This window comes from Musca vetustissima, unplaced genomic scaffold, assembly GCF_032173495.1.
Source record: "Musca vetustissima isolate MV318-11 ecotype Yass unplaced genomic scaffold, APGP_CSIRO_Mvet_v1 utg17259, whole genome shotgun sequence".
Classification (NCBI taxonomy): Eukaryota; Metazoa; Arthropoda; class Insecta; order Diptera; family Muscidae; genus Musca; species Musca vetustissima.
In genome coordinates, this window is record NW_026876880.1 from 1 (window position 1) to 25,973 (window position 25,973).

At 33.2% G+C, this 25,973-nt stretch overlaps 1 protein-coding gene across 1 annotated transcript in view; it reads left to right on the forward strand.

The window, feature by feature from the left end:
* Window positions 1–8: 8 nt before the first annotated feature.
* LOC133321405 (frizzled) overlaps window positions 9–25,973 on the forward strand; it is a gene marked incomplete at its 5' end in the record, with an annotated part of 168,094 nt that continues 142,129 nt past the window's right edge. The window contains one exon of the mRNA XM_061530493.1: window positions 9–143. Coding sequence (XP_061386477.1) covers window positions 9–143 — 135 coding nt within the window. The remainder of the gene's footprint in view (window positions 144–25,973) is intronic.

The following is a 25,973-nucleotide window of genomic DNA, read 5'->3' on the forward strand; positions in this document are numbered from 1 at the left end:
CACGGATTTCGAAAAAGGTTACAACGAGGAAAAATTATGCCGGAATGGATAGTGCACATCCTCATAGGGATATTGGTTTTGTCTGTCCCATGCAAATGCAAACGCCACCCGATATGGGCTATTCGCTGAAAGTTGGAGGAAAGGTATGTTGGAAAATTTATTTTTATTTAGATTCTATAATTTTTACTATGACTTCTTCAATTCTTCTTAGAAGTGTGAGTTTTGTAAAAGTACCAAATTTTTCAAAGTATGAATACCGAATATTGAGGGTACCGTTATTTGGGTGGCTATATCAAAACCTGGACCGATATTCATAATTTTAGGTAAGGAGATTTTATTTTCATTGAAGAACGTCCACAAACCCCCCGAAATATCGAATATTGAGAGGTACCGTTATATGGGGACTACCCTAACTAGTTGACCACAATATAAAAAAATGTAGCTATGGAAAGGTGCCACCTAACAAGAATTCTAAATATCAAATTATAGCCAATTCGGTTGAAAAATGTGCCCAAACTCCTCAAAATCCGGAATATTGAGGATACATTTATATGGAGGTTATACCAATACCTGGACCGATATTGATTATTTTTGGCAAGGAGATTTTATATCCAATAGGAAGTCAAAGTACCAAATTTTTTCAAATACAATATTTATGGTCCTTCGAGCTAAGAAAAGAAGGGAAATATTAGTATTTGTTACCTAACTTTAAATGAAAAATGGTCCTTCGACTATTTAAAAATACTAGTATCCAATTTAAATGGATTTAAAATACAACATATTTTAAATTAAAAGCTGAAATGGTCCTTCGACTAGTCCGAGTTACTAACAGGAGTGAAAAAAGAGTAATAGCAATTGTCATTCGACTAATCAAAAATTCTAGTGTCCCAACAAATTTTAAATTCGAGTTCAGAAAATAAAATAATAAAATATTCCGCTGAGAGTGAACATTTTTAAATGGTCCTTCGACCTACTGCTAACTTACGTGAAACATAAAAACAATTAATTCCGATGAAGAAGTAGAGAAATAATTGTTAACGCAAGTAAAAATAAAAGCAATTTGTGAAATGCTCCTTCTGCTAATCAGAAATAGAAAAAAAACACAGTAATGTTATAGTCTGTAAAAATTGAAATGGTCCTTCGACCAGTCCAAGTTACAACAAATCCCATGATCGGTTAAAACCTGAAAAAATAAAACGTGCGATTCCGGGTAATTAACATTAATTCCTGACAAGTTAAATGCTAGATATGAAGCTCAAATGGTCCTTCGACTAGTCCCTATTACTAACTGAAGTGAAAATTCCAATCCAGAAATTGAAAAAAAAACGAACGGTTAAATCCTGAAATTATAATCTATAAAAGTAGTATTGGTCCTTCGACCTACTACGCGTTAATGAAATAAATGTAAGTGTCTAGATCGACTCAGCTAGTCGAGATATGACGATCGGTATACATAAAGGTGGGTCTAGGACCAATATTTCGCGGCGTTACAAACTTTTGGGGCTGCACAAAGCTATAATACCCTGACAACATAGTTGTGTAGGGTATAAAGAAGGGCATTCCAATCTATAGTATGTAGTAATGGTCCTTCGACCTACTACGCGCATATGGATGCAAGTGAAAATAAAAAATGTGTACCCCATTAAAATTCCTTCAGAGAAATATTTTCTGATTCCATTACAAAAATCAATAACAACTTTCAAAATCTCTAGAATATTATCCCAGCATTGCAATTATAAAAACCATTGAACGGAATAATAGCCGGATACCCTGCATCTGTTTAATTCACACAAAGATTAAATGGATATTTTCAAAAGCTTAGCCATCCACAAAGCATATCATTTTCTAATCCCAATATTTATTCCATTAATAACCATTACTTGTGCATAATAGCAAATAATCATCATCATTTCAATGTAAGCGGAAGGAAGAACGAAGCAAATAAAGAGAGAATAGCAAATAAAATGGGATATAGCAAAAGGATATTACGTTTGTTATTCCGCTGATATGCCAGTAATGTTGTCTACAACATAATTTTATACCGAGGACATGGAAGCAGCAGACAGACAGACGAAAAACATTTTCTAAAAATAATATTTATGCAACGGCGAACCATTCAAGGCAACATGTTGCATAAACAAACAGACATTATTTTTAATACTCAGTAAGTGCTGGCGATGGTGGTGGTGTTGTTTTTGAGGGAATAATGGTTGATTGACTGCCGTCTTGTTTGTCAGGGCCTATTTTTAATTTCAAACGACCGATCGACCCTCCGCATGGTGTCTGTCTCATCGCCGTCGCCTTATAAATCCTTTAAATGTTAAACACAACTGCAGACAGTTTTGTGTAAAACACATCCGGCCATCGATAATACAAACTCGTACATACAACAATCGCCGCCTATCTATCAGATGGTGGTGAGTGAACCTTTCCATTTCTACTACTGCCACAGTTGACAAAGGACAATAACACTGCCTGACATATACTTATTTAAGGGTTTTTTTTGTGAAGACCTCACACACTCGCACACAAATTCTCCGCATTACAGGCTCTAGAATTTCATACATTCCTCCGTTTTTTTTAAAGAGGTGCCAAGAAAATTAATCGTTGCCTTGCCTTAATGTCTCTCTTTCTATTCTTCTGCTTCTCCTTCATCAAGGGGGCGAAAGATACAATCAATAAGTATTTCTATGGCATGAAATTCGTTTATTATGAAATTCTCTTCTTTTGTCACACCATATGACATCAGGACACAACCGTTGACGTGCTTAAGCTTCAACAGGTATCACATCTATCTGTGTCAGGAGGAATGTAAAATACTAACGACTTGACATGCTATCTCCTACCATTTTCCTATAGAAATCTATCGAAGTAGCCCCCTACCAATTTCTTTTCTGGTTTTACGTTTTTTTTTTTCAATTATCTAGGTTATATCCTTGAAATTGTCTGCTTGGCGTTGTTTTTTTTTTTTTTTTTTGTTTTGCATATCGTTGGCATGGACATTGCTCTCTTTGCAGTTCGAACTAATGAGGTCAGGTGAAAAAAAATAAGCGAAACATGAAGAGGATATAAAATGGGGTAACATTTAATCGATATAATTAAAGTGAGGGCATTTTTTAATGAAAAATTAAATATTAATATAAAAATTGCTATATTTTTATGAATTCATCGGGAAAGCACAATTTCTGTAGCGGAATTTAGAATTTTAAAAAATTTGCATTTACATACAGTGTCTAAAAATGTTAAATATATGTTTAAAAATATGTCAAACATAAACGGCGAACTTCGCTATGGTCCCTCGACCAGTTCAAGCTACTACCAGAAGAGAAAATAAATGTATTTAGAATGTGAAATGGTCCTTCGACTATTCAATATTACGAGTATGCATTTCAAGATAACAAAAACAAACAAAAATTTGCATTTTACGTACTTGGTATAAAAGTTCGCTTAAGTTTTTGTGCAGAAATATAAAAATGTGGCCAATTAAATCCCTTAATGCTCTTTCAACCAGTTTGTGATACGAAAAAATGAAAATTAAATTATTTGAACCCTTATTTGGTATGTGAAATGGTCCTTCGACTAGTCAAAATTACTGGTATCCAATTATAAAATAAAGGTGAAATAAACACGTCGAATATGCCATGATAGGGGTTGAAATGATTCAAGGACTCGTCCAAAAATTACGGAAACCAATTACAACCTTAAGGACTTCTGGTCCTTCGAAGGGGATTCAATATTCTTAGTTGAGAAGCGTAAATTATAAATTGAGAAGTGTGACTAACAGTACCAAAAATATAACCTTATATATAGTTAATGGTACTCCGACAATTCGACTAGTCCGAAATAAAGGTCTTATAAATTGAAATGGTCCTTCGACTACTTTAATCTACATCAAAAATCTTAGTTTTGAAAGTTAAATGATCCTTACTGAACCTCTTACACAACTAATATTGAAAAATAAAAGACTGAATAGAGAACCAACTCTAATTACAATGAAATCGGAAAATGGTCCTTCGACTAGTCCGAATTAACCGAAAAGGCAAAAACTTGGTCGTTCTGAGTTACTATTTGGAAAGTGAAGTTTTGATCCTACGACTATTCACAACATATGAACTATTTGTTTCTCTATTTATATCGGAAAATGGTCCTTCGACTAGCCATAATTAACAGAAAAGGCAAAAACATTGGTCATTCTGAATTACGATCCAATAATTAGCTAAAGAAATATGGTTTATCATATTGCTAGCTTACAAAAAATTTAATTACATTAGATTCGGATATTATATGGACTGGTTCGAACTGTATTCACTGCAACGACATGGGAATTTTAAATATAATCAAATGTTCAGACCACTTTTACGACATTCATTTGGATTTAATTTCTATATATCCAATCTAAGTAATTACACATTATTATTGCTACCAAAAAACGAAGATACATTTCAGTAGAAAGTAATATCAATCAAAATTTCCCATCCTTTTTTTAATAGGTAATTTAATCCTTTTATTTCGGATTATTGCAAATGACAACTTCATTGTGAAATTATTTGTTAGCAACAAATAAATTGGTCATACAAGCAAACTTCTAGGACGGACTTGCAGTTGAAGTTATCATATTCCATGTTTACACAGGGTAGTCAAGTTGATAAACTGCTTGCTTGTTTTTCGAAACGGCAGCTTTATTTGTTATCGATATTTTTGTTTTGTAGCAAATGACTTCTTTAACGTTGTCAATGATTGGAAAATAACTGGCAATATGGTTGCTCGTACACCAGAGAATAGATGGAGAGAGGGGAAGTGGCCACTTTGGTGACAAAAATTTATACCCACTATCGATTACGGTGACAATTTGCAACACCTTTTAGAGTAAACATGGCCAAAACTGAAAACCTACTTACCAGGCAGCCAGGCAATACCATACTCGAGAGTTAACAATCAATTGAATGGAATAGGGTGCAGCTTTGTGTTTGTGAGTTTCTTGCTTACTCCACCCCGACACGAACCATATTTCTATAAATTTTCGCTCGCCCTCCTCCATATCTCTCTTTTTGTGGACCATTAATTGAAACAACTGCCTTTTAAAAAATATATTTATTTTAGCAATATTAATGACACTAAATATCAAATAATTAAATATTAAATGTCGCAGAAACTGTCATTTTTCCAAGCCACTGAATTTGTTGAAAAAGCCAAGTTAATGCAGCAACATCAACACCCATTCCCAAAATGAAATACAGTGGTTGCTTAAAATCTACAATGTGGGCCCATATTACGCGTTTAATGAGTTGTCGCCTAGTTTACTTTGTAACCACTAGTTGCTAGTTGCTTCGTTTTTCTTGACTTGGTTAGAGCACCAACATCACCACCACCACGAACCTCCGAGCCAAGAAATTAAGAAATATGGCGTCAAAGTCTCGTTAAGACTTCTTGTCAATTTGTTCAAAAAACTGACAGTTGGTTTGATGTTGTGTGTAAAACTAATTTGCTGTAAATAAACTGTAAGAAAAATAAATATTAAGTATTTTTTTAATTTATGGAAAAGAAGGGCGTAATCGAAATGGAAAACGGGGACCTAATTTGCCAATAGTTACCGATTCTCCCCAATTTTTCCAATATAAATGCTACTTCTTTGCAATGTAAACTATGCGACTAAAGTACGAGGATAGTAGAAGGATAATTAACCCATTTAAGGCAAATGCAATTAAAATGTGTTAATTTATAGATGACGAAATGGTCCTTCGACTATTTCGAGCTATAAAAAAGACTGATTTACTTGATGAATACATAGAATGCAAGTAAATCATTGCCTCGACTCCGTTAAATGTAAAAATTTATGATAGTGTTCAGAATATTCAAAGGATCATTGAATTAAGAAACAAAAATATGGTCCTTCGACCACACCAAACTATGATTAATAAGCCAAGAAATGTAAATGGTCCTTCGACTAGTAAAATGTCATTAAATTCCCACTGAAGGAAACTAAAAGAATTGCAACTGAACGGAGTGTACTTCGTCTTAGTGACCATACTTAGAAAAAATAAATACGTGGCAATTTGCCGTAGTTTGCAGGAGAAAGTGGTCCTTCTGCCAGACTAAAGTAAGGGTTTTTAAGAGAAACCTATTTAAATCTCATTGAAACACATAGTAAAATAATTTTCGAAATCGAAAATGGTCCTTCGACCGATCAAAGCTAACACAGCTAAGGGAAAATATTCAGAAACTCCAAGAGGTGCTTAACATAATGTTGCTGAGAAAATGGTCCTTCGTCTGAGGTAAACCGTAGAGAATTTGATCCCTTCGGCTAGTCCTACTTATATAAAATATAAACTGGAGCATGTCGAAGGACAATTTTTCTTTGTCATAAATTAATTTTTAATATAAATTAAATTGGTCGAAGGACCAAATCCTCTTTAAATTATCATAACAAATGGACACAACATTTCAATTTCTTTTAGAAACGTGGATGGAAATCAGTCGAAAAATGGTCCTTCGAGTACTCCAAAAATTGCAACAACAAACACACAAATCTAAAAATTCAGCTGACACTCCATTCCATTGGTCCTTTGCTCTAATTCAGAATAAATGAATTAATCGTCAACTACAGGAATACTAAAAAAGAGAATATGGACCTTCGACTTGTCCAAATTACTAGAAGATGCGTCTGATCGTAAGATTTTAAAGGAAATGTAAAGCTGTCGGTTTTTTGTTCGCCTAAGTTTAAATTGGGACGAATGTAAAAAATCTTCAAAACTATTTTGACGAAAGGTAATAATTTAAAATCTGAGATGGTCCTTTGGCATGGTGAAGCTTCTGATATGGTCCTTCGATTGGCCTAGAAGTGTTTGATTTTCACAGCGGTCTTTTGAGACTAGCTGTAAATCAAAGGAGAAAATGGTCCTTCGATTATGCAAAACGAGGAGAATCGATCAAATAAAAGTTTTGCAATTATGGATTGATAGTTTTCTTTTGTTTGCCTCAAGAATTGACTTAAAATTATATTAAATTTAATTTATTTCCATGAATAGAATGCATTTACTTCGTGTTTATTAGATTTTATGTGTCATTGTATATCTTTTCGGTAGTATATGCAATTTTGAAATTTTCTGATTGGATCGAAGGACCATTTCATATTAGATGAACGAGATACACTGACCATAATTTATTTTCAAGAAACATAATCAATCATTTATATTGTTTTATTAGATGTTCCTCTTAAGCCAGGATGTTCTTAATGGCTACCAAAGAGATTCATTTGATAATAACCCACACAAGATAAAGAATAATTTCAATAATTTCAACTAGAAATCTTCGTCGAAGTTTCTTCCACATGCAATTTGTTTTGGCCCAAAAAGATTACACAAAAGTCATCACAACTAATGACTTATTCAAGAATAGAAACACCTTTCGGAATCATGTCTTTCATTTGTTCGGAACGACATAATAAAATCCACTATGTGATGATTATAATTAGAAAACAAGATGAAAAGTGTAAAAAAGAACATGGAGATGAGCTGACAAAAAATCCTTAAAAAGTCATTCATTCAACGACTCGGAACAACTCAATGGAAAAATTGTGTGCATACATGATCACCTTGGCAAGAACAGTTCAAATGGCAGGGTGTTGAAAGGGTACAGCAGGGAAAATGGTAGGGAAGAAAAGTTCCAGTGGGCAAAGACATTCAACCATCTTGTCGTGTAAACATGTTGCATCAACAAGCCTCAACTCTTCTTTACATTGTAAGCCAAAGAAAAGGCTCTTTTTCAGGGCCCACAAATAAATAAACTCCTCTCTGTTCGGAAACATGACTAAGTATAATTTATGGCTTCTGCTTTGCAAATGCATTTGAGGAAGAATCGGAAATTCAAGTCAGAGGACTGAATCAAACAATAAATAACATCGACAATTCTTCCTTTCCGTCTTGAAGAGAGTCTTGTACGCCTGTCCGGTTGTCTGTCCGCCTGTCTTCTTGCTTCATTGTCTGTCAGGGTGTTATTGTACCATACACGATCGTTTTCATATTCAACACTCTGTCTCTCGGTACGTCTGTCCGTTCGTCCGACCATCTATTTGTCTTTCCCTTATTTTGCAAGTTGCTTGTAACTACTTGTTATAGAATCAAGCAGCAGAAGTCTCGTATTTATATAAAACTTGTTCTACATGTTTGTATCTTCTTCGTTATTTGTTGTCGATTTCTTTCATTTGTTTAGTGTAACCGAAGACGTATAAGAACAAGTATTACATGAACACCAAACAAGTGGGGAACAAGTATGAAAACAAAACTTGGTTGAATGTAGTGAAAGAAAAGTCATAGGGAATATCGTTGAGAGTTGCAATGAAGAAAATGGTCCTTCGACTGCATTAAATTATACAGAGGAGTTAAAAATATTGAAAATATTCGGAAACATGAACATAAAATGGATCAAATCGAAGAATTATATGGTCCTTCGACTAGTCCGTATAATGGAATTAATGGTCCTTCGACTTCATTCATATGGAAATGGTCCTTCGACTTCATACATTTAAAAGGGAGTATTACCATATGGAAATTTTATCAGTTCTCTAAGGAGTCACTAAAAAGCAAGCAAAATATTGAAGGATTATTGAATTTGGACCTTCGTTGCAGTGTTAAGGTGGTCCTTCGACTTCAATACAAAATTCTAACTACTAATTCGGATAATAAAAGGGTTTTGCAAATTACAATGGAATTTCGGATCGCGCCACATTTATTTACAAGCCCTACCTTTTATTCAGAGAATGGTCCTTCGAGTTGTTTGAATTACTTAAAATGGTCCTTCGACCCCTTTTTTAACTATTCAACCCCAATTCTTTTGATGAATTTTTTTTCACTGTGTTTAATATGTCTGTGGAATCATACCTGTTTTAAATATGGTTCGTCTTTATTTCTTGTCTTCTCGTCTACCATAAAACCAGCCAAAATGAAGAACATGCTAAGAAGGAAGTTTAAAAAGAAAAGACATGACTAAAAAATGCACGCATGCGCCAAAAATAAAATTCAACAATGAAGATAAAGTCATGTTCGGCTTATTCTGTTTCCCCTTAAATGATGCCAGACAAATAACGTAACGAAATGCAAAATATGTTTATTTTACTGTCGGCCAATTCATTCCCTTGCAACATGTCACATTTTTTTTAATTTAATGAATTTTTCAACGCTTTACAATTAGTCATGTCAATCTCTCTTAGTCGAGGTTTCCTTCTTCTTCTGAGAACCTTGCCAAAATTTCACATTTTTAATTAAAAATGTAAATGACTTTAGCCTAAATTCAAACATTTATGAGTTGTATACACTATTTTAAGTTTTATTAATTGAAGTAACAAAACTTATTCCCTTGAGAATAAAAACTAAACTAGTCGAAGAACCAATTTTCTGTGAATAACAATAGTTAAGAGTAGGAATAATGTAAATGATAAATTTTCCAAGCAAAAAATTACTATTCATAATAATATATACGGTGATGCCTCGAAGGACCACATATATGTCCAAAAATTAATAGTTGTGAATAGTCGAAGGACCATTTACCCCGCATAAAATTAATAATTCGATAAAACAAAAATATATTTCAAATGTTAGAATTTTTGGAATTTTTTCGAAGAAAATATTTTGAGGAGTTTCGTTAAAGAAACATTTTTAGACTTTTGAACTAGTCGAAGGACCAAAATATGTGAACATTTGCAAAATATGAAATATTATCCTACCTCTGTGTTAAATAAAAGAAAATTAACTGATCGAAGGACCATTTTACATTGAAAACAAATATTTGTGGTTAACAAATGAATAAATATCGAATATCAACAATTCGAAGGAACATATTTGTACTATTCGAAGGAGAATATAATTCGACATATTTGAAATATGGTTTCTTCTCTGTACCAAATAATTGAAAATTGCTTGGTCGAAGGACCAAATTTACACTGGAAAAAATATATGTGGAATTTATAAACAGATCCATATGCCATAGATAAATGATAATTAGGCTTCTTTTAAATTTAATTGAAATAAATGTGACAAGAATATCTTCATCCATTAAGTCAGTCATTAACCCTGAAAATGGATCTTCTTGTCTGTAGTCGAAGGACCATAACTTTTTTGCTAAGCTATAAAATCTGAATGCTAGTCAAAGTACCAAGTACCAAATATCTCAATTGATCATGATATTGCATTGATATTTCTTCTCGGTATCAAATAAGTAAAAATTGCCTGGTCGAAGGACCAAAATTTACACTGAAAAACATTGGAGAAATTTATAAGAATATTTGTACTAGTCGAAGAAGAATATAGTTTCGATATATTTGAAATATTATTTCTTCTATGTGCCTAATAAGTGAAAATTGTTTGGTCGAAGGACCAAAGTTACACTGAAAAAATATATGTGGAATTTATAAGCAGATCAGTTTGCATTCGATAAATGATAATTAGTCTTCACATTTACATTTAATTTGAAATAAATGTGGCAAGAATATTTGCATAACTTAAATGAGTCATTAACCCTGAAAATGGAGCTTCTTGTCTGGAGTCGAAGGACCACAAACATTTATCTCAGGTATAAAATCTCAATGCTAGTCGAAGGACCAAATATATTTACATAGATCATGGTATTACATTGATATTTTTCATTTCTCAGTGCCAAATAAGTGAAAATGGCTATGTCGAAGGACTAACATTTACACTGAAAAAATATACGTGGAATTTTTAAGCAGATCAGTTTGCCATAGATAAATGCAGTGGTCAAGCAAGAATATGTCTGAAAATGGAGCTTCTTGTCGGAAGTCGAAGGACCATACATTTTTGATCAGGTATAAAATATGAATGCTAGTCGAAGGACTATTTAACACTTTTCTGTACCGAAGGAAGTGTAAATGGTGTAGTCAAAGGACCAACATTTACACTGAAAAAAATATTTTTCAAATTTATAAGGATATCATTTTGTTTCAGTAAATACTCCACAATCCGACTTGCCCTATTCTATTATCGGCATACTTCCTTAAGAAAACCCAAGATGTTTAAATTTCGTTTAAATTTAATGCGACATAAAATGTGCCAAGAATATTTTCCCCCGTTAGAACAGTCATTTATTAATGAGTTCGGCATCAAGTTGAAATAATGTTGATTGCATTTTAAAAGCCCATTCAAGCGGTTATTATTCGATTCTAATATTACAATAATTCGCTCTTCTGGCCGGTAGGTAGGTAGCCGGTTATTGACTCGGCAAAGTGGAATATTTCACACCTCGTTTTTGCTTCTCGCCGGCGGGCTGGCTGACTCTGTGCTGTGCGAAGAAATCAAAATGTCATTGCGATCAAACAAATCATGTTGCAGCAACAAAAACGTGTCATGTTTTTAGCAGCATGGCCGTTACCGCATGGATACCGGGTAGCATAAAACATGACCACAAAAAATCTCCACGCTCTCTCTGTCTCCGAACGGTTTCCAAGATCATGGTATAATTACAGGCCACAATGACTCTGACTCTGGCTGGTTGGCTGGTTTTGACTTCGAATAAAAAAAAATGAAAGAAATAAAAAAGTTACGCCGCCGTCAACTAAAATGATCACTAACTGCATTTTAATGTTGTGCAGTGTTAATGAATCGTGGATGTTACCTGTTTCCCGATAAAACTGGAGCACATAATTTGTGTTGTTTTTTTTTTCTTCTTCTTCGACTGACATTCTGGCCATGAAGAAAGAAAATAAACACGTTAGTTGACTCTTTGCACACGCAAATGATTACTTTTGGACTTTCACCAGGCCGCAGCGACTTGACAAATGGCAAATATTATTGACGAAGATAGATGTGGACGGGCGGATGGATGTTTGGAGAGCGGGACTGCGCTAACGGCCACATACCAAAATACATTAACGCCGACACATATTTGTGTTTCCCATCTAATGAAAAATTATATGAATTTCCAAAGCGTTTCCTCCCATAGCGCTGCCAGCATAATGCCAGAAGACATTAGCTTGCAATACGGTAATTTTGTTGGTTCTTTCAAATTAGAATCTTAAGTATCCTCATTACGGCACATCAAGATGAATGGGTGGCACACATTACGATTTTTGACCATTAAGTAACCAGTTTTTCATCATTTTGCGTAACTTGTCCAAAGTGTGTTTGTGGGCAATTAAAATTGTTAAACGGTTTTATGAAATTTCATATAGATTATGTGGCAAAATACGACAACAAATGAGTTACAATGTAAGCATGCTGGTTTTTTAAATATTTTCGTGATAAAGTTTAAGACACTGCGTGAGGTTGAAAGATAACGGCGGTTTGGGTTAAGAAGGCTGCAGGATTTATGTTTATTGGGCGGAAGTCAATGACCTAAATGATGAAGTGGGATTTAAATTGTTTCAATTATGAGGAATTTGGGCAAGTCGAAGGACCTTTATATCCTCACTTGAGTTATGAAGTAAATTAAATCGAAGGACCATTTCTATTACACAGAAAATATTGATTTATTTGAAGATCGAAACTAGTCAAATGTTCATCATTTGAAAAGAAAGGATTGTGATAGGTCGAAGGACCAAAAAATCGTGAAAGGAATATTTTAAAATATTACTTTTATGAATCGAAGGACCAAAACCGGGCAAAAGTTCATTGAAGGACCATTTTTCTTACACAGAAAATGTTATTTGATTTGAACAAAACTTGCCAAATGTTCATAATTTGAAAAAAAAAGTTTCTTAAAAAAAGGGATTCTGATAAGTCGAAGGACCATAAAATCTAATATCAAAAAAAAAAAATAAATAAATAAAATAAAAACTGGTGAAATGTTCATTTGAATAGAAATTTCTCTGAAAACAAAAGCTTGTGATAAGTCGAAGAACCATCAAATCGAAAACCAAAAAAATATACAAGAATTTGTACTAATTAAAGGACCAAACACAGTTTTGTTTAATGGTCGAAGGACCATATCATCTCAGTATTAAAACAAACATTAGCATAGTGGCACAAATACTTAATATATTGGAATTTATTTCGTCATTGCATATTATGTGAAATTAATCCAGTCGAAGGACCATTTTACACTGTGAAAAAGTGTGGGTAGTTGGTAGTTATGAAATAATCGAAGTGCCAAAATGTTTTATCATTATTTGTCTATGAAACGGTAGCCTAGCTTTGTGCGAAATAAGAGAAAATTAACTGGTCGAAGGACCATTTTACACTAAAAACAGATATGAGTAATTTAAAAGAATATCATTAAATCTAGATCGAATTTCACCAATTCGAAGGATCATATTTTGAAATCAATCATGAAATTTAAAGGTTTTTTGTCGATGAACTCAACAATCTGATTAGTTGAAGCACCATAAAACCTAATATTCATATACAGATTAGAATACTTACTAATCGAAGGACCAAAACAGGCTTTATGTAATGATCGAATGACCTTTAATCTTACGTAAAAGCCAATAATACCTGAGTCGAAGGACCAAAACCCAAGTAACGAAATCTCCAAAAATCGAATATTAAATAAAATATTTAAAAGAATTGAAAAATTTAATTGAATGATTAAAGAGTTTTAATTGTAAATCTACCAACGCTGGATTTTCTCATTTTTGTCCAGTTTATACCTGAATGCTAGTCGAAGGACCAAATAGATTTACATTGATCATGATATTACATTGTTACTTATCACTTCTCTGTACCAAATTGGTGAAAATTGCATAGTCGAAGGACCAACTTTTACACTGAAAAAATGTTTGTGAAATTTATATGCAGATCATTTTACTTTAATCAGTTCTGTAGACATATTTAATTAATTTTAGTCTACAGAATTTTTTGGCATTAAAATTGTACTTCGATTAGCTAGATAATATAATTATTTACATATTTCTGACACTTATATATTTCAATAAATTGTGCTTTAAGTTTAGTGTACAGAAGTGGTCCTTCGACCTATGAAGCTAGAGTAAACAGATTATTTTCTTTCTCCCCAAAAATATACATTTAAAATATTTTCAATTGTATTCCTTCTTATACACAGCAAGACAACAAACAGAATCAAACAACCAAAAAAAATCTGAATCCAAGGACCATCATTTAACATTTATGATGAAACTTACATAAACCTTTCGACCATAAATGTCAGACAGTTCTCCACAGCTCTGTTTTTTTCGTTCTTTGTCATTTTGTTTTTGCATTCGCTCGCTTCTCCATAGAATATGTCTCCACATGTTGCTTTCATTTTGAGAAGAAAAAAACAAACTATATATACATCCTCCAAACAAAACAATGGGGTTTCAAAGTGTCTCGTTGCTACATCTCTCTCTTGGTCTGTCAACGGAACGGAAAACTAAAGAACCCGACGACTTCGTTGTCGTCATCGCCGCCAGCCATTAAACGCTTAGTTAAAATACATATACTACACTTTTTTATTTAAGGTTATGTTAAACAATTTCTTGTTCGGTCGTTCATTCGTTTGGTCTGTAAGTTTGTCTGTAGGAGTTTTTTTTTGGGGTTTTGCACGACTTCGACGCCGCTGCCGCCGCCACTGCTGAGATGATATTTATTGTATCTCATAAAATATGCAATTTTATTGTTCTGATGGTGTACTTAAAATGTCAGTACTTTGCAATAAAATGTCTCAGAACAAAATAAAACGACAACAATTGCCATATATAAACATAGCAACAAAAAGAAGAAGGCCGAAAGGAGAAGAAAAAAAGGTAACCCTAAAAATAATATTAACGTCTGAAAATGTTTTGCAAACCTCAGAAGAAATCTTCAAGGTTTTGAAATCAATAAATAATATCAAAATAGCGATACATATATGGCTGATATTACAATATTCAATCTACCTCAGTGAATTTCTCTCAAGAAACCGTTTTCTGAATTGTTGATATTATTTCCTGTGTAAAATGGTCCTTCGACTAGTCCGCTTGATAAATTTGTCAATATAGCGCGACATTTTCTTTCCATTCATTAATGTAAAAAAGCATTTTAGACCAGTTTAAACTATTTCCACAACATGAAAAGGTTATTTTGGTAAATTACGAAAAAATGACAAGTCGAAGGACCATATTACACTGGAAAAATTTTTATTTATAGAAAAACATATCATTTTTAATGTTATAAATAGAAATAAAGGTTAACTGAACTAGTCCAAGAAATAGTATGCAATAGTCCAAGAAATAGTCTGTAAATAAAATGATCTAACTTTTTGAATTGAACTTCTCGAAGGACCATTTATTCGAAAAATATATAGCTGTTAAGTAATGATCCCATTAATTATCTCATTGAATATTTTTTTCCAGTGTAAAATGGTCCTTCGACTAGTCTGTTTTCTCAATTTTTCATTATGGAGTTTGATTTTGGTACATTTTATTATAATATATGAAATTTAAGACCAGTTCAAACTATTTCCACAATATGAAAAGGTTATTGGTGTAAAATATGAACAAATTGGCAATCGAAGGTGCATACTACACTGGAAAAAATTAGATTTATAGAAAAGCAAAAAAGTGTGTATTCCACGGACCAGTTTTAATATTTTGAAATTATATAAAAATTCACTGAAATAGTCGAAGGACCAATCTGCAAATCAAATTGTCTAATTTTCAGAATTTAACTCCTCGAAGGACCATTTATTCCAAAAATATTTAGCTGATATAATCCCCGTATGATCTCTCATTGAGGAGTATGCTATTTGCCTGTCGAAGGACCTAAACTAATACATACACTATTTGAATATTTTCTCCAGTGTAAAATTGTCTTTCGACTAGTCTGTTTTTTCAATTTTTCATAGTGGAGTTACATTTTTGTATATTTTTTTATAACAAATAAGATTCTAGATCAGTTCAAACAATTTCCACAATATGAAAAGATTATTTGTGTAAATTGTGAAAAAAATTGACAAGTCGAAGGACCATTTTACACTGGAAAAAATTACAGTTATTGAAAAGTGTAAGTGTGTGTAATCTAGGGAACATTTTTATTTTATTTTTTGTGATATACAAGTTAATTGACCTGGTCGAAGGACCAATCTGGGAATCAAATTGTCTAATTTTCAGAAATGAACTCCTCGAAGGACCATATTCTGTGTGATATGATAATTAATTTCCCAAACATAAGTAAGGTTATGTAGGCTGTTTTGACATCAAACCAAATTGGTTTTTAAGGTTTGAAGGTAGTTTGAAGCCACTATTCTCCCATTCCTTGAATTTTTCAAAACATTTTCAAAATTTTAAGTAAATACAAACATTTGCCTTAAATTTCTAAATACCCAAAGAAATGGTTGGCAAAAAGAGGGTACACCGCAAAGAACATTTTTCGTCTCGTTTCGTATTTTTTTCTTTGTAGACCACAATTTATTTGTAACCGCAACAGTTGTTACACCCATTTCTTTAAGACATTTGGATATTGTGGTTTCAAAACAATTGTTATATGAGGCCAAAGGAATGAAAGAAATAAAACGATAAAGAAGGAAAGGAGGAGGGAAAATGAAGGAAAAAGTAAATACACATATGGCTGACATAGAGACTCCATAACCATAAGCCATAACCATAAATACCATATTAAGGTAATATAAAAGGAGGATGCTGAGGCGTTATTTTTCTTTCTTCTCCTCTTGTTATCCCGCCAGACTTCCATGCCTCCTTTGTCTAAGCATTTGATTGCATGCAATAATTTATTTAATTTACTATTTTATGGCTGAGAACATAAAATGATTTATGAAAAAGTCACGCCGCTACACAGAGTTATAGAGTTCCGACTTTACTTACAGGTAAATGTGCATGAACAAACATGAGCTTTTCCATCAAGGCCAAGATACATTTATAATAGACCTGGCAATAGAACATAAAGGGGACCATTTTTTTCTTCTACACGCACTTTTCATAGCTTTGGCAGATCATTAACATACCCCTGAAGCTGCGTGCCAAAAAATAGCGTGTGTGTTTGAGAGTTGGAGTTTATTTTTATCTAACAGGATTTTTGTTGCCAGCCACCAACTTCCATGTCATACCACCATACCATATTCAAGTTCTTCATATCATTAACATGCTAATGATTATTTTTCTTGTCTATGCTACAGCCTATATCAGATGAAAGTCGCAGTTAAGAGGATTTTCGTACTCTCCGAGAAAAAAAGGAAAGTGAAAAGTCTTCAACGACACATTTATCTTTTTTTTTCTTCTACTCCATCTCTCAGATGGCATATCAATGATGTCTGAATGACATACTAAGCTAGTCATGAAATCTGTGCGATTTTTTGACAAGATTTCCATCTAAACTGGGCGTAAAAAGGAAATTTTGCAGTAGGTGATTGATGATATTTAAATTAATTTGAAATCGAACAGAAGATACTTTCTGCGATTTTTTTCTGTAAAGAAAATACTTTGATATTATCACGGAATATTTTGGAGATAAGTTTGAAGGCTCCAGATGTGTTTTTGGATGGACAGATAATCAAGGCATTGCAATTTAAGGCTCTAGGCCAAAGAAAATGCGAAGCAACAATCTGCAAATAAAATTATATAATTTTCAGAATTGAACGTCTCGAAGGACAATTTATTCCAAACATATTTAGTTTATATTATTCCAGTAATGATCTCATTGAGGAGTTGGCTATCGAAGTACCAAAACTAATACACACACTAGTTGAATATTTTTTTTCAGTGTAAAATGGTCCTTCGACTAGTCTGTTTTCTCAATTTTACATTGTGGAGTTAGATTTCGGTACATTTTTAATATAAAAAATTACATTTAAGGTCAGCACAAACTGTTCCCACAACATGACAAGGTTATCTGGGTAAATTACGAAAAATGTGACAAGTCGAAGGACCATTTAACACTGCAAAAAATATTATTTATAGAAAAGCAACTTAGTGTGTATTGCAAGGACCATTTTTACTATTTTAAATTTAAATAAAAGTTCACTGAAGTAGTTAATGGATCAATCTGCAAATCAAATGATCTAATTTTCGGAATTGAATTCCTCGAAGGAACATTTATTTGATTATGTCAGTAAAACATTTCATTGATGTTTGCCTATCGAAGGACCAAAACTAATACACACACTAGTTGATTTTTTATGTAAAATGGTCCTTCAACAGGTCTGTTTTTTTTTTTTAATTTTTCATTGAATATTTAGAAGAAAATTGGTTTTTTACTAAATACAAATGGTATCCCAAATAAACCGCCAACACTACTGGTATTTTTTTCTCTCAAGTTGGTATGGGTTTCATATCGAACCGATAGGCCGAAAGACCATTTCAGCATCCAATCTAAAGGTCAACATTTCATAATTTTATTTGAGATATTCAAACTTTATGGATCGCAAATTTTTAGACTCTGTATGTCAATGCATTTTTTTTTGGTTTTAAAATTGGGCATTTAAACAAAATAAATTATGCTTTCAAGATAACTTACGTTTTTTCGAGTGTAAAATGGTCCTTCGACTAGTCCGTTTTCTTATATTTCAAACATAGAGTCATTTTAATCCCTTTCATTAATACCCATTCCTATTCTCAACATTAAAATGGTTCTCTCTTAGTAAAATATGAGGATATGGACTAATCGAAGGACCATTTTACACTGGAAAAAAATGTCTTGAAAATTTAAAAAACACAAGTGTGTGTCTGTATTTGGAACTATAGTTTCTATTGAAACTCCAATTGTAATTTTGTTGAGTTTGAAGGTGGTTTGAAGCTGCTCAAATCATACATTTAATAGAATTTTTTAAAATTTATTTAAATTATTAAATATATAAATATTTTGAGGAAGTTTGAGGCTGCCAATAGAATGTGTGATAGGGATAGACATCATGCCGAAAATGTTTGAAGGTAGTTCGTGATTTGAGGGCTTTCGACCTGTTGGTTTGACAAAGGAAATGCAAAATTTCTTTAATATATTAAATATAGACGTATTTGGAAGCAGTTTGAGGCTTCTAAACGAATGTTTAAAATAGTATGATATCATACCGAAAATGTTTGATGGTAGTTCGAAGCTTGTAAGGGCAATTCTGTATTATAAAATAATGTTGATTAAGTAATTAAGGGTTTTGTAGCTTTTTAGGCATCCAACCATATGGTTTGAGGTGGTTTGAAGCCTCTTAAACCGTAAATATGATATAAACTGTTTTGAGAAAAAAAATTTCTTAAGAAATCAATACTGTCATGATGAATATTTTACTCTTAACGACTTTGTTTCAATAACAACTTGGGTTTTAGCAACTATGGTTGGAAATACCACCACAAATATTTCACTTAGTAGCCCTGCCATATATGATTTCAGTTAATGTTTATTTTTTCTGTATTGAAATTCCTTCCAATGGAAATGTAGACATTTCCATTTATTTTTTCTTCGTGAAAAGAAAACCACAACTAAAATGTCATTTCCCAAAAAAGTGTTGATTACAAATTAAGATTTGTAAACGATACCCTAAACGTAAATGGTATAATCATTTTCTAAAATATTCCAAATATTTTTATTACCATATAATTCCGACTAATCTGGTGCGAATTAAATGTGGCAGTCTATAGTTTTTCATTTTGTTTTATTGTACTTTTTTTTTGATGGCAAGTTTCACTTTTGTTGCTGGATTGGATTTTTTTGCCATTAACACCAAAGACAAACAATGGTCGGGCCGGGTCTCGATCGACAATGCTTTCAATTGTCTGTTGATTTTTTCCCAGAATCGCGCAATGCTGTTGATGATGGGTAAAAAGAAAAACAAAGTGAAATTAATTAAAACATCATCGTTCCATGGAGGAGAAACAAAAACAATAATGGAAAATATCTCAAGATCTTAGTGTTGGTTGGTTGGCTGCAACAAATATTTGCCATCTGAATGGCAATAAGTCAGGCTAGGCAACCACATTTATGACAGCAGCCAAGCCAAACTGTGGACCAGTTCATTTATGTGGCATGGACTTCATATAAGAGCTCCAACACATGTAGTTGTTTAATCATAGACCAGATCGAGCAACAAAGGAAGACTGAAGAAAAAAATTAAATGTTTGTTCCCCATGCTCTTTATTTTCCAATTCTTCTTTTACTTTCCTCTCTTCAGCAGCTAATCGGGAAAGGGAATCAGAAAAAAATTTGCTGCGTTGCGAAGTGAAACCCCAGATATCAATTACAAATAAGGCGTTACCAATATGAATATTTCTATGTGATGATAGAAGATCAATGTTGCAACCAGTCAGCATGAAGTCTCTCAAACAAGCCATACATCTATCCAACCATCCATCCTACCATTCTTGGCTGACTGACACTCGATGCCATCCTCCATGGCTGCAGCCGTTAAGGCATAACAAAAAAAAATTGCATCTTTTGCGAAAATGAAATTGAAGCATGTGCCACAATAACGACAATGCATTGAACCATGCTGTTGCATGCCTGACTTTATGAAATGAAAGCAAATGTTGCAAGAATGACGACCAAACAGCGCAAAAGGAAACTTGCCATTGTGGTGACTGCAGCTCAGCATGAAATATGTTAGGGCCAAACAGCAGGTTTCACACATTATTGGTATACCTTCTTTTGTTACAGTTTTTCTTTTTTCTTTATCCTTACATTCTTTTCTTTGTGTTCATTGCCTTTTGAGTTCTTCAGTACGTACAGAAGCCCTTTCTTGGGGTTGAGAACCAGTTTTAAGTCAGGTTGTAAGCGGCAGAATTTGAAGAAGCAATTTAAAATAGAACAAGCTTCGAACCAGGGTTTCAAGGTGCCTATCCTAAGATTTGTTAAAGGGAAAATGTCCCTTAAATATCAAAAACACCCTCTAATGTCCAAGTTATCCTCAAACATGAATATTTTGGAGTTTGAAGTAGGTTTGAAGCCTCTCAAGCCAAATATATGGTAGAAAAATAATTATTTTCTTCAGAAAATCAAATACATTTGAATTTAGAACATTTTAAGGCCAGTTCGATATGGTTTGATACCATACCGAAAAAGTTTGAACCCAGTTCGAGGCATCTATATGTAATTCTATAGTAAAAATTAATTCAGATTTAGTCATATGAGTTTTAAAGGACTATTTCCACATAAAACTAAATTATTTTTATTGGGTTTGAAGGCGGTTTGAAGCTCTTTTAAGGCACATTTATGGTAGAAAAATAATTATTTCCTCAAGGAAATCGAATATATTTGATTTTAGAACTTTTAAAGGCAAGTTCGACATGATTTGCTATCATACCGAAAAAGTTTGACCCCAGTTCGATGCGTCTATATGTAATTGGAGGGTTAAAAATAATTCATATTTAGTCGCCTCAGTTTCAAGGGATTATTCTCACATCAAACTAAATTATTTTTATTGGATTTGAAGGTGGTTTGAAGCTCTTTTTAGAGCACATGTGTGACATGAAATGAATAATTTTCTCAGTGAAATTAAATATTTTTGCATTTGAAACCTTTTTTGGGCTTCCAAGGGCAAGTTAGAAGTAGTTTGATATTATACTGAAAAAGTTTGAAGAATTTTCGACGGGTCTAGATTAATGTTGGAGCAGGATATAATCGTTTTTTGATAATTTAAGATTAAGCGGAAATTTTAGTCATCAAACCCCGTATAACTTTTTGAGTTTGAAGGCGGCTTGAAGCTTCTCAGGTCATGCGGATGATAAAGAATCCATTATTTCCTTTAGAAAATCAAAAACATTTACATTTGGAAACTTTTTCGGGCTTCCAGAGGTATGTTCGAAATGGTTTGAAGTTATACCGAAAATGTTTGAAGGATTTTTGAATGCTCTAAAAATAATTTGGGAGTACAAAAAAAACTTTTTAGTGTTTTAAGGTTAAGCGGCAAATTTGGTCATCAAACCCCACATGTATTTTTTTGAGTTTGAAGGTGTATTGAAGCTTCTCAGATTATACGGATGATAAAGAAATTAGGAAATTGAATCTGTTTGCATTAGAAGCCTTTTTTTAGGATTCCAAAGGCAAGTTGGAAATGGTTTGATGTCATAACGAAAATGTTTGACGGATCTTCGAGGGGTCTTAAAGTAATTTTCGGGAAAGAAATTATGGAGATTTATTATTTAGAGTTTAAAGGAAGAAGTTTGAGATTAGATCCAAACGATTTTTTTGAGTTTGAAGCTGGTTTGAAGCCTCTCAAACCATAATGAAGATATGAAATTAATAATTTTCTTCATAAAATCAATTACATTTTGATTTGGCATTAATTTAAGGTTTCTAAAGCTTTGTTTGAAATTGTATGATATCATACCGACAATGTTTGAAGGATTTGTATTACCTTTAAACGTAACATGGGAACAGGAAATTGTCATGACTAAAAAAACTTAAGGTTGTATAAAGAGATTTGATGAGAAATCTCTTCACCATGCGGATTTTTTTTTGAGTTTGATTGAGGTTTGAAGCCTTTCAAACCCCATGTGTGATAGGAAATTAATAATTTTCTTTAGGAAATATAATATATTCAAATTGGAAAGTATTTTTGAAGCTTCTAAAGTCAAGTTCGAATTTGTTTGATATCATACCGAAAATGTTTGAAGAAGTCTTGAAGGCTCTAAACGTATTTTTTTATTGGAAAATAACCGCGATTTATTTGTTTAAGATTAGATGAACCGTTTTGGCATCAAACCCATGACGATTATTGTGTTTGATGGAAGTTTGAAGGCTCTCACATCATCCATATGATGAAAATTAATAATTTCCCTCAGAAACTTTAAAGGCATGTTTGAAATAGTCTGATGTCATACCGAAAAGATTTGAAGGATTTCGGATGGCTCTACAAGTAAATTTGAAATAGAAAATTATAAAGATTTATTAATGAAATCGTAGAGGAGGAATTTTGACATTAAATCGAATAAATTTGTTTGAGTTTGAAGGCGGTTTGAAGCCTCTTCGCTGATATGGATGATAGGAAATTAATCATTTCTAGCAGGAAAACAAATATATTTGGATTTGAAACTATTTTAAAACATATAAGGGTAAGTTGGAAACGGTTTGATGTCATACCAAAATAGTTTCATGGATGTTTTAAGCCCCTAAACGCAATTTGAAAACAGGAATTTGGATCAGATTAAGGATTAAGGTATGAGAAATAGTTTTGACAGTAAACCCAATAGACTTTATTATAGTTTGATGGATGTTTGAAGCCTTTGAGGTCATATGCATGAACGAATATTAAAAAACTTCCTTAAGGAAATTAAATATTTTTACATTCGGAACGCTTTTAAGAATTCTAAAGACACATTTGGATCACAAATCACAGTAAATTTAGGTTCCAAGTACTTTTTTGTCATACAACCATTTCGAATGTTATGAGTTCGAATGTGGTTTCAAGTTATTCATACCTTGTATGACAGAAAAAAAAAATCAGAATTTTTTTGCAATAAAATCGATTAGGCTTGAATTTAAAAGAGGTAGAGAAATTTTACTGCAAGTTTGAAAAGGTTTGATATGAACCCGAATGTGATGAGTTTGATGGTGGTTTGTAATCCTTCAAACCTTGTATGACAGAACAAATTATAAATATTCGTAGTGAAATCGATTAGGCTTGTAATTAGAAGTCGTTTAGACATTTTGTGTTATCATACAGAATGCGTTCGATGTAGGTTTGAAGGCTTTAAGCATTGAAGTGGTATTGTAAATTACCAGAATTTCGTTGAATTATGTTACGAGGGATATTTTTACATCAAACCGAAAAAATATTTATTGGTTTAAAGCTATTCAAGAATTTTGTGTTATAAAAAGAGTTATTCATTTTGAAAGTGATTGCATCCTCTCCCCTAAAACTTGATCTGTCGATTATTAATTATCCTTCGTAATGTATGCAACTTTGTTGCATTATCAAACAACTTAATTGTGCAGATTTTTCGACCCTGGCTATCAGTTGGAATTTTGAATATTTGTAGCCATTCATATCAGAGCATATCGTCCTACGTATTTTCTCGCCTTCGAAAGAAATACCGGAATTTCAAAAATGTTGCCATAGTTAACCAAGCAGTAAAACTTGGCAATCAGAACATTTTATTTTCATTTCCCTCTTCGCCTTTCCTACTCTTCCTCAGGAATATTCTCCTTATTTCCCTGGTATTTCCTTTGCCAATTGTTGGCATAAAATGTTCCGCAAATGTGCTGGCTAAGCAGTTCTGCACCACACAATGTCGCCAGGCATCATCTGCCAGCAACAAGACCACTTTAACTGGTTCCCTTTTTCAGACCAGACAAGACAACTAACTCAAGCCGTATAAAGGGAATGACATCCAAGTCATGAGTAGGATAAAGACCTTGTAGCAAGTGCTGTGGACAACAAAGTATAACAAGCCAGACCTTCTTTAGTTTTATTTTTGATGGTGCCCAAAACGACGACGGAGTTTAAGAAGCAGGAGCAGCATTTATGCGTGTTGGCAAAACAATTATTCTGCTGATTTCTGGTGGCCTGAATGAATGACTGGACTCGTGAGTGTCATGGTCTTACCCTCTACAGCAAATTGCGTTTTGCAGTAGCGACCTGGCAGGCAGGCAGTCACTCGTCTGCCAACTGGTGTATACTCTCCTTCTCTCTTCCATTCATTTTCTGGCCACGAAGGAAGCTCTGATTTTTATCATTTTGTGTACAACAATTGTAAAGGAAAAATTTTAATTAAATTAAAGATTTTTAACATTTCATTCTTGTGTTTTGTGTTGTGTGCAATTGGAACCTCGACTTCATTTACTAGTTTTCCATTCATGCTCCTGACGACAAAAGATAATGAGCCAGCCAGCCAGCCTGCCAGTTCATCGGCCATAATGTGTGGCTGGAAAATCTTCTGTCTATTGTTTAGTTGTGGTGGCAAACTTGTTATCCCGACTACAAGATCTCGTGATGAGATTTGATGCCACTGCTGCAGCTACTGCTTTGTTCCATCAGGACAAAAAAGGAGGAAAATTAAACAAGTCATGATACCCTAGATGCCATGAATATATTTCTGTTTTTTTTTTCCTTCATTTGTCTCTCTCTCTCTTTACTTCATTGTCAAATGATTTTTATTTTTGTTTTACCTCGTTGTGTGTGAGGATTTTCCTTTTTTTCTTGTCTGGAAATCAAATACCATTTTCTAACCTTATATCGCTGTCTACCAACCAGCATACCTTGACCATATTTGGGTGGAGGATGAAGCTACTGCTTAGCTCCACACATTATTAAAATCCCATAAACCATTACTGCCCAGCTCTTTTTGGAGAGCTAACTTTTGTCCAGTCATTCCTTTATTCTTTCTTTCTTCCCCTTCTCTCGCACTTTTCATTATCTGGTCTTCCATCAAATCTTGTTGAAAAGATTTTTCTTTCTTTCCTATTATATTTTCTATTGTCTTAGAAGATCATTGTCTCGTGAAAAAACCCCTCCATGACTTTACAAAACTAATCTCTCCGCTTTTTTATGTTCGCCATCAGAACAGTTAGAAGCTTAAACGTTTTCAGCTCAATAGTGGGCCAAATTGTTGGCAAGATATCTACGGGATAATGTTGGCAGTGGGTTGTATCTTTGTAATGGTTGGTAATTAAGATCTCTCTTAAATGAAAAGAATGTGTGTTGAACATTTTGCTAAATAGTTTTTATATGTAGAACTTTTTAATATGATGTCATAAAGTTCGAAAGGCTCTTTTTCCATTTTATGATAACTTGTTAAAATCCCATTGAACATAAAGACAAATGTCCAGTATTACATGTCGACCACAAAATCTGAGTAGAAAAGTTGTAAATTATAACTTAACCCCATTGGATTCATAGATTCAAGTCCCAAACTTGTGCTAAATTTCGTCCTCTCTCTAAGGGAGAAGTTTGGAAGGAATATTCCAATTTTCACTTAGATTTTTAGGCCTGAATATTCCATAAATTTATCTAATCAATCGGAGAAGTTATATTCACATTCTCCTCAGGTCACATTGCATCGACAAACTTACCCTAACCAAGCCCCAAACTTGTGCTAAATTCCGTCATCCATCTCATGAAGCAGTTTGACAGGAATATTCCAATTTTCTTTTACATTTCATAGGCTTCAATAT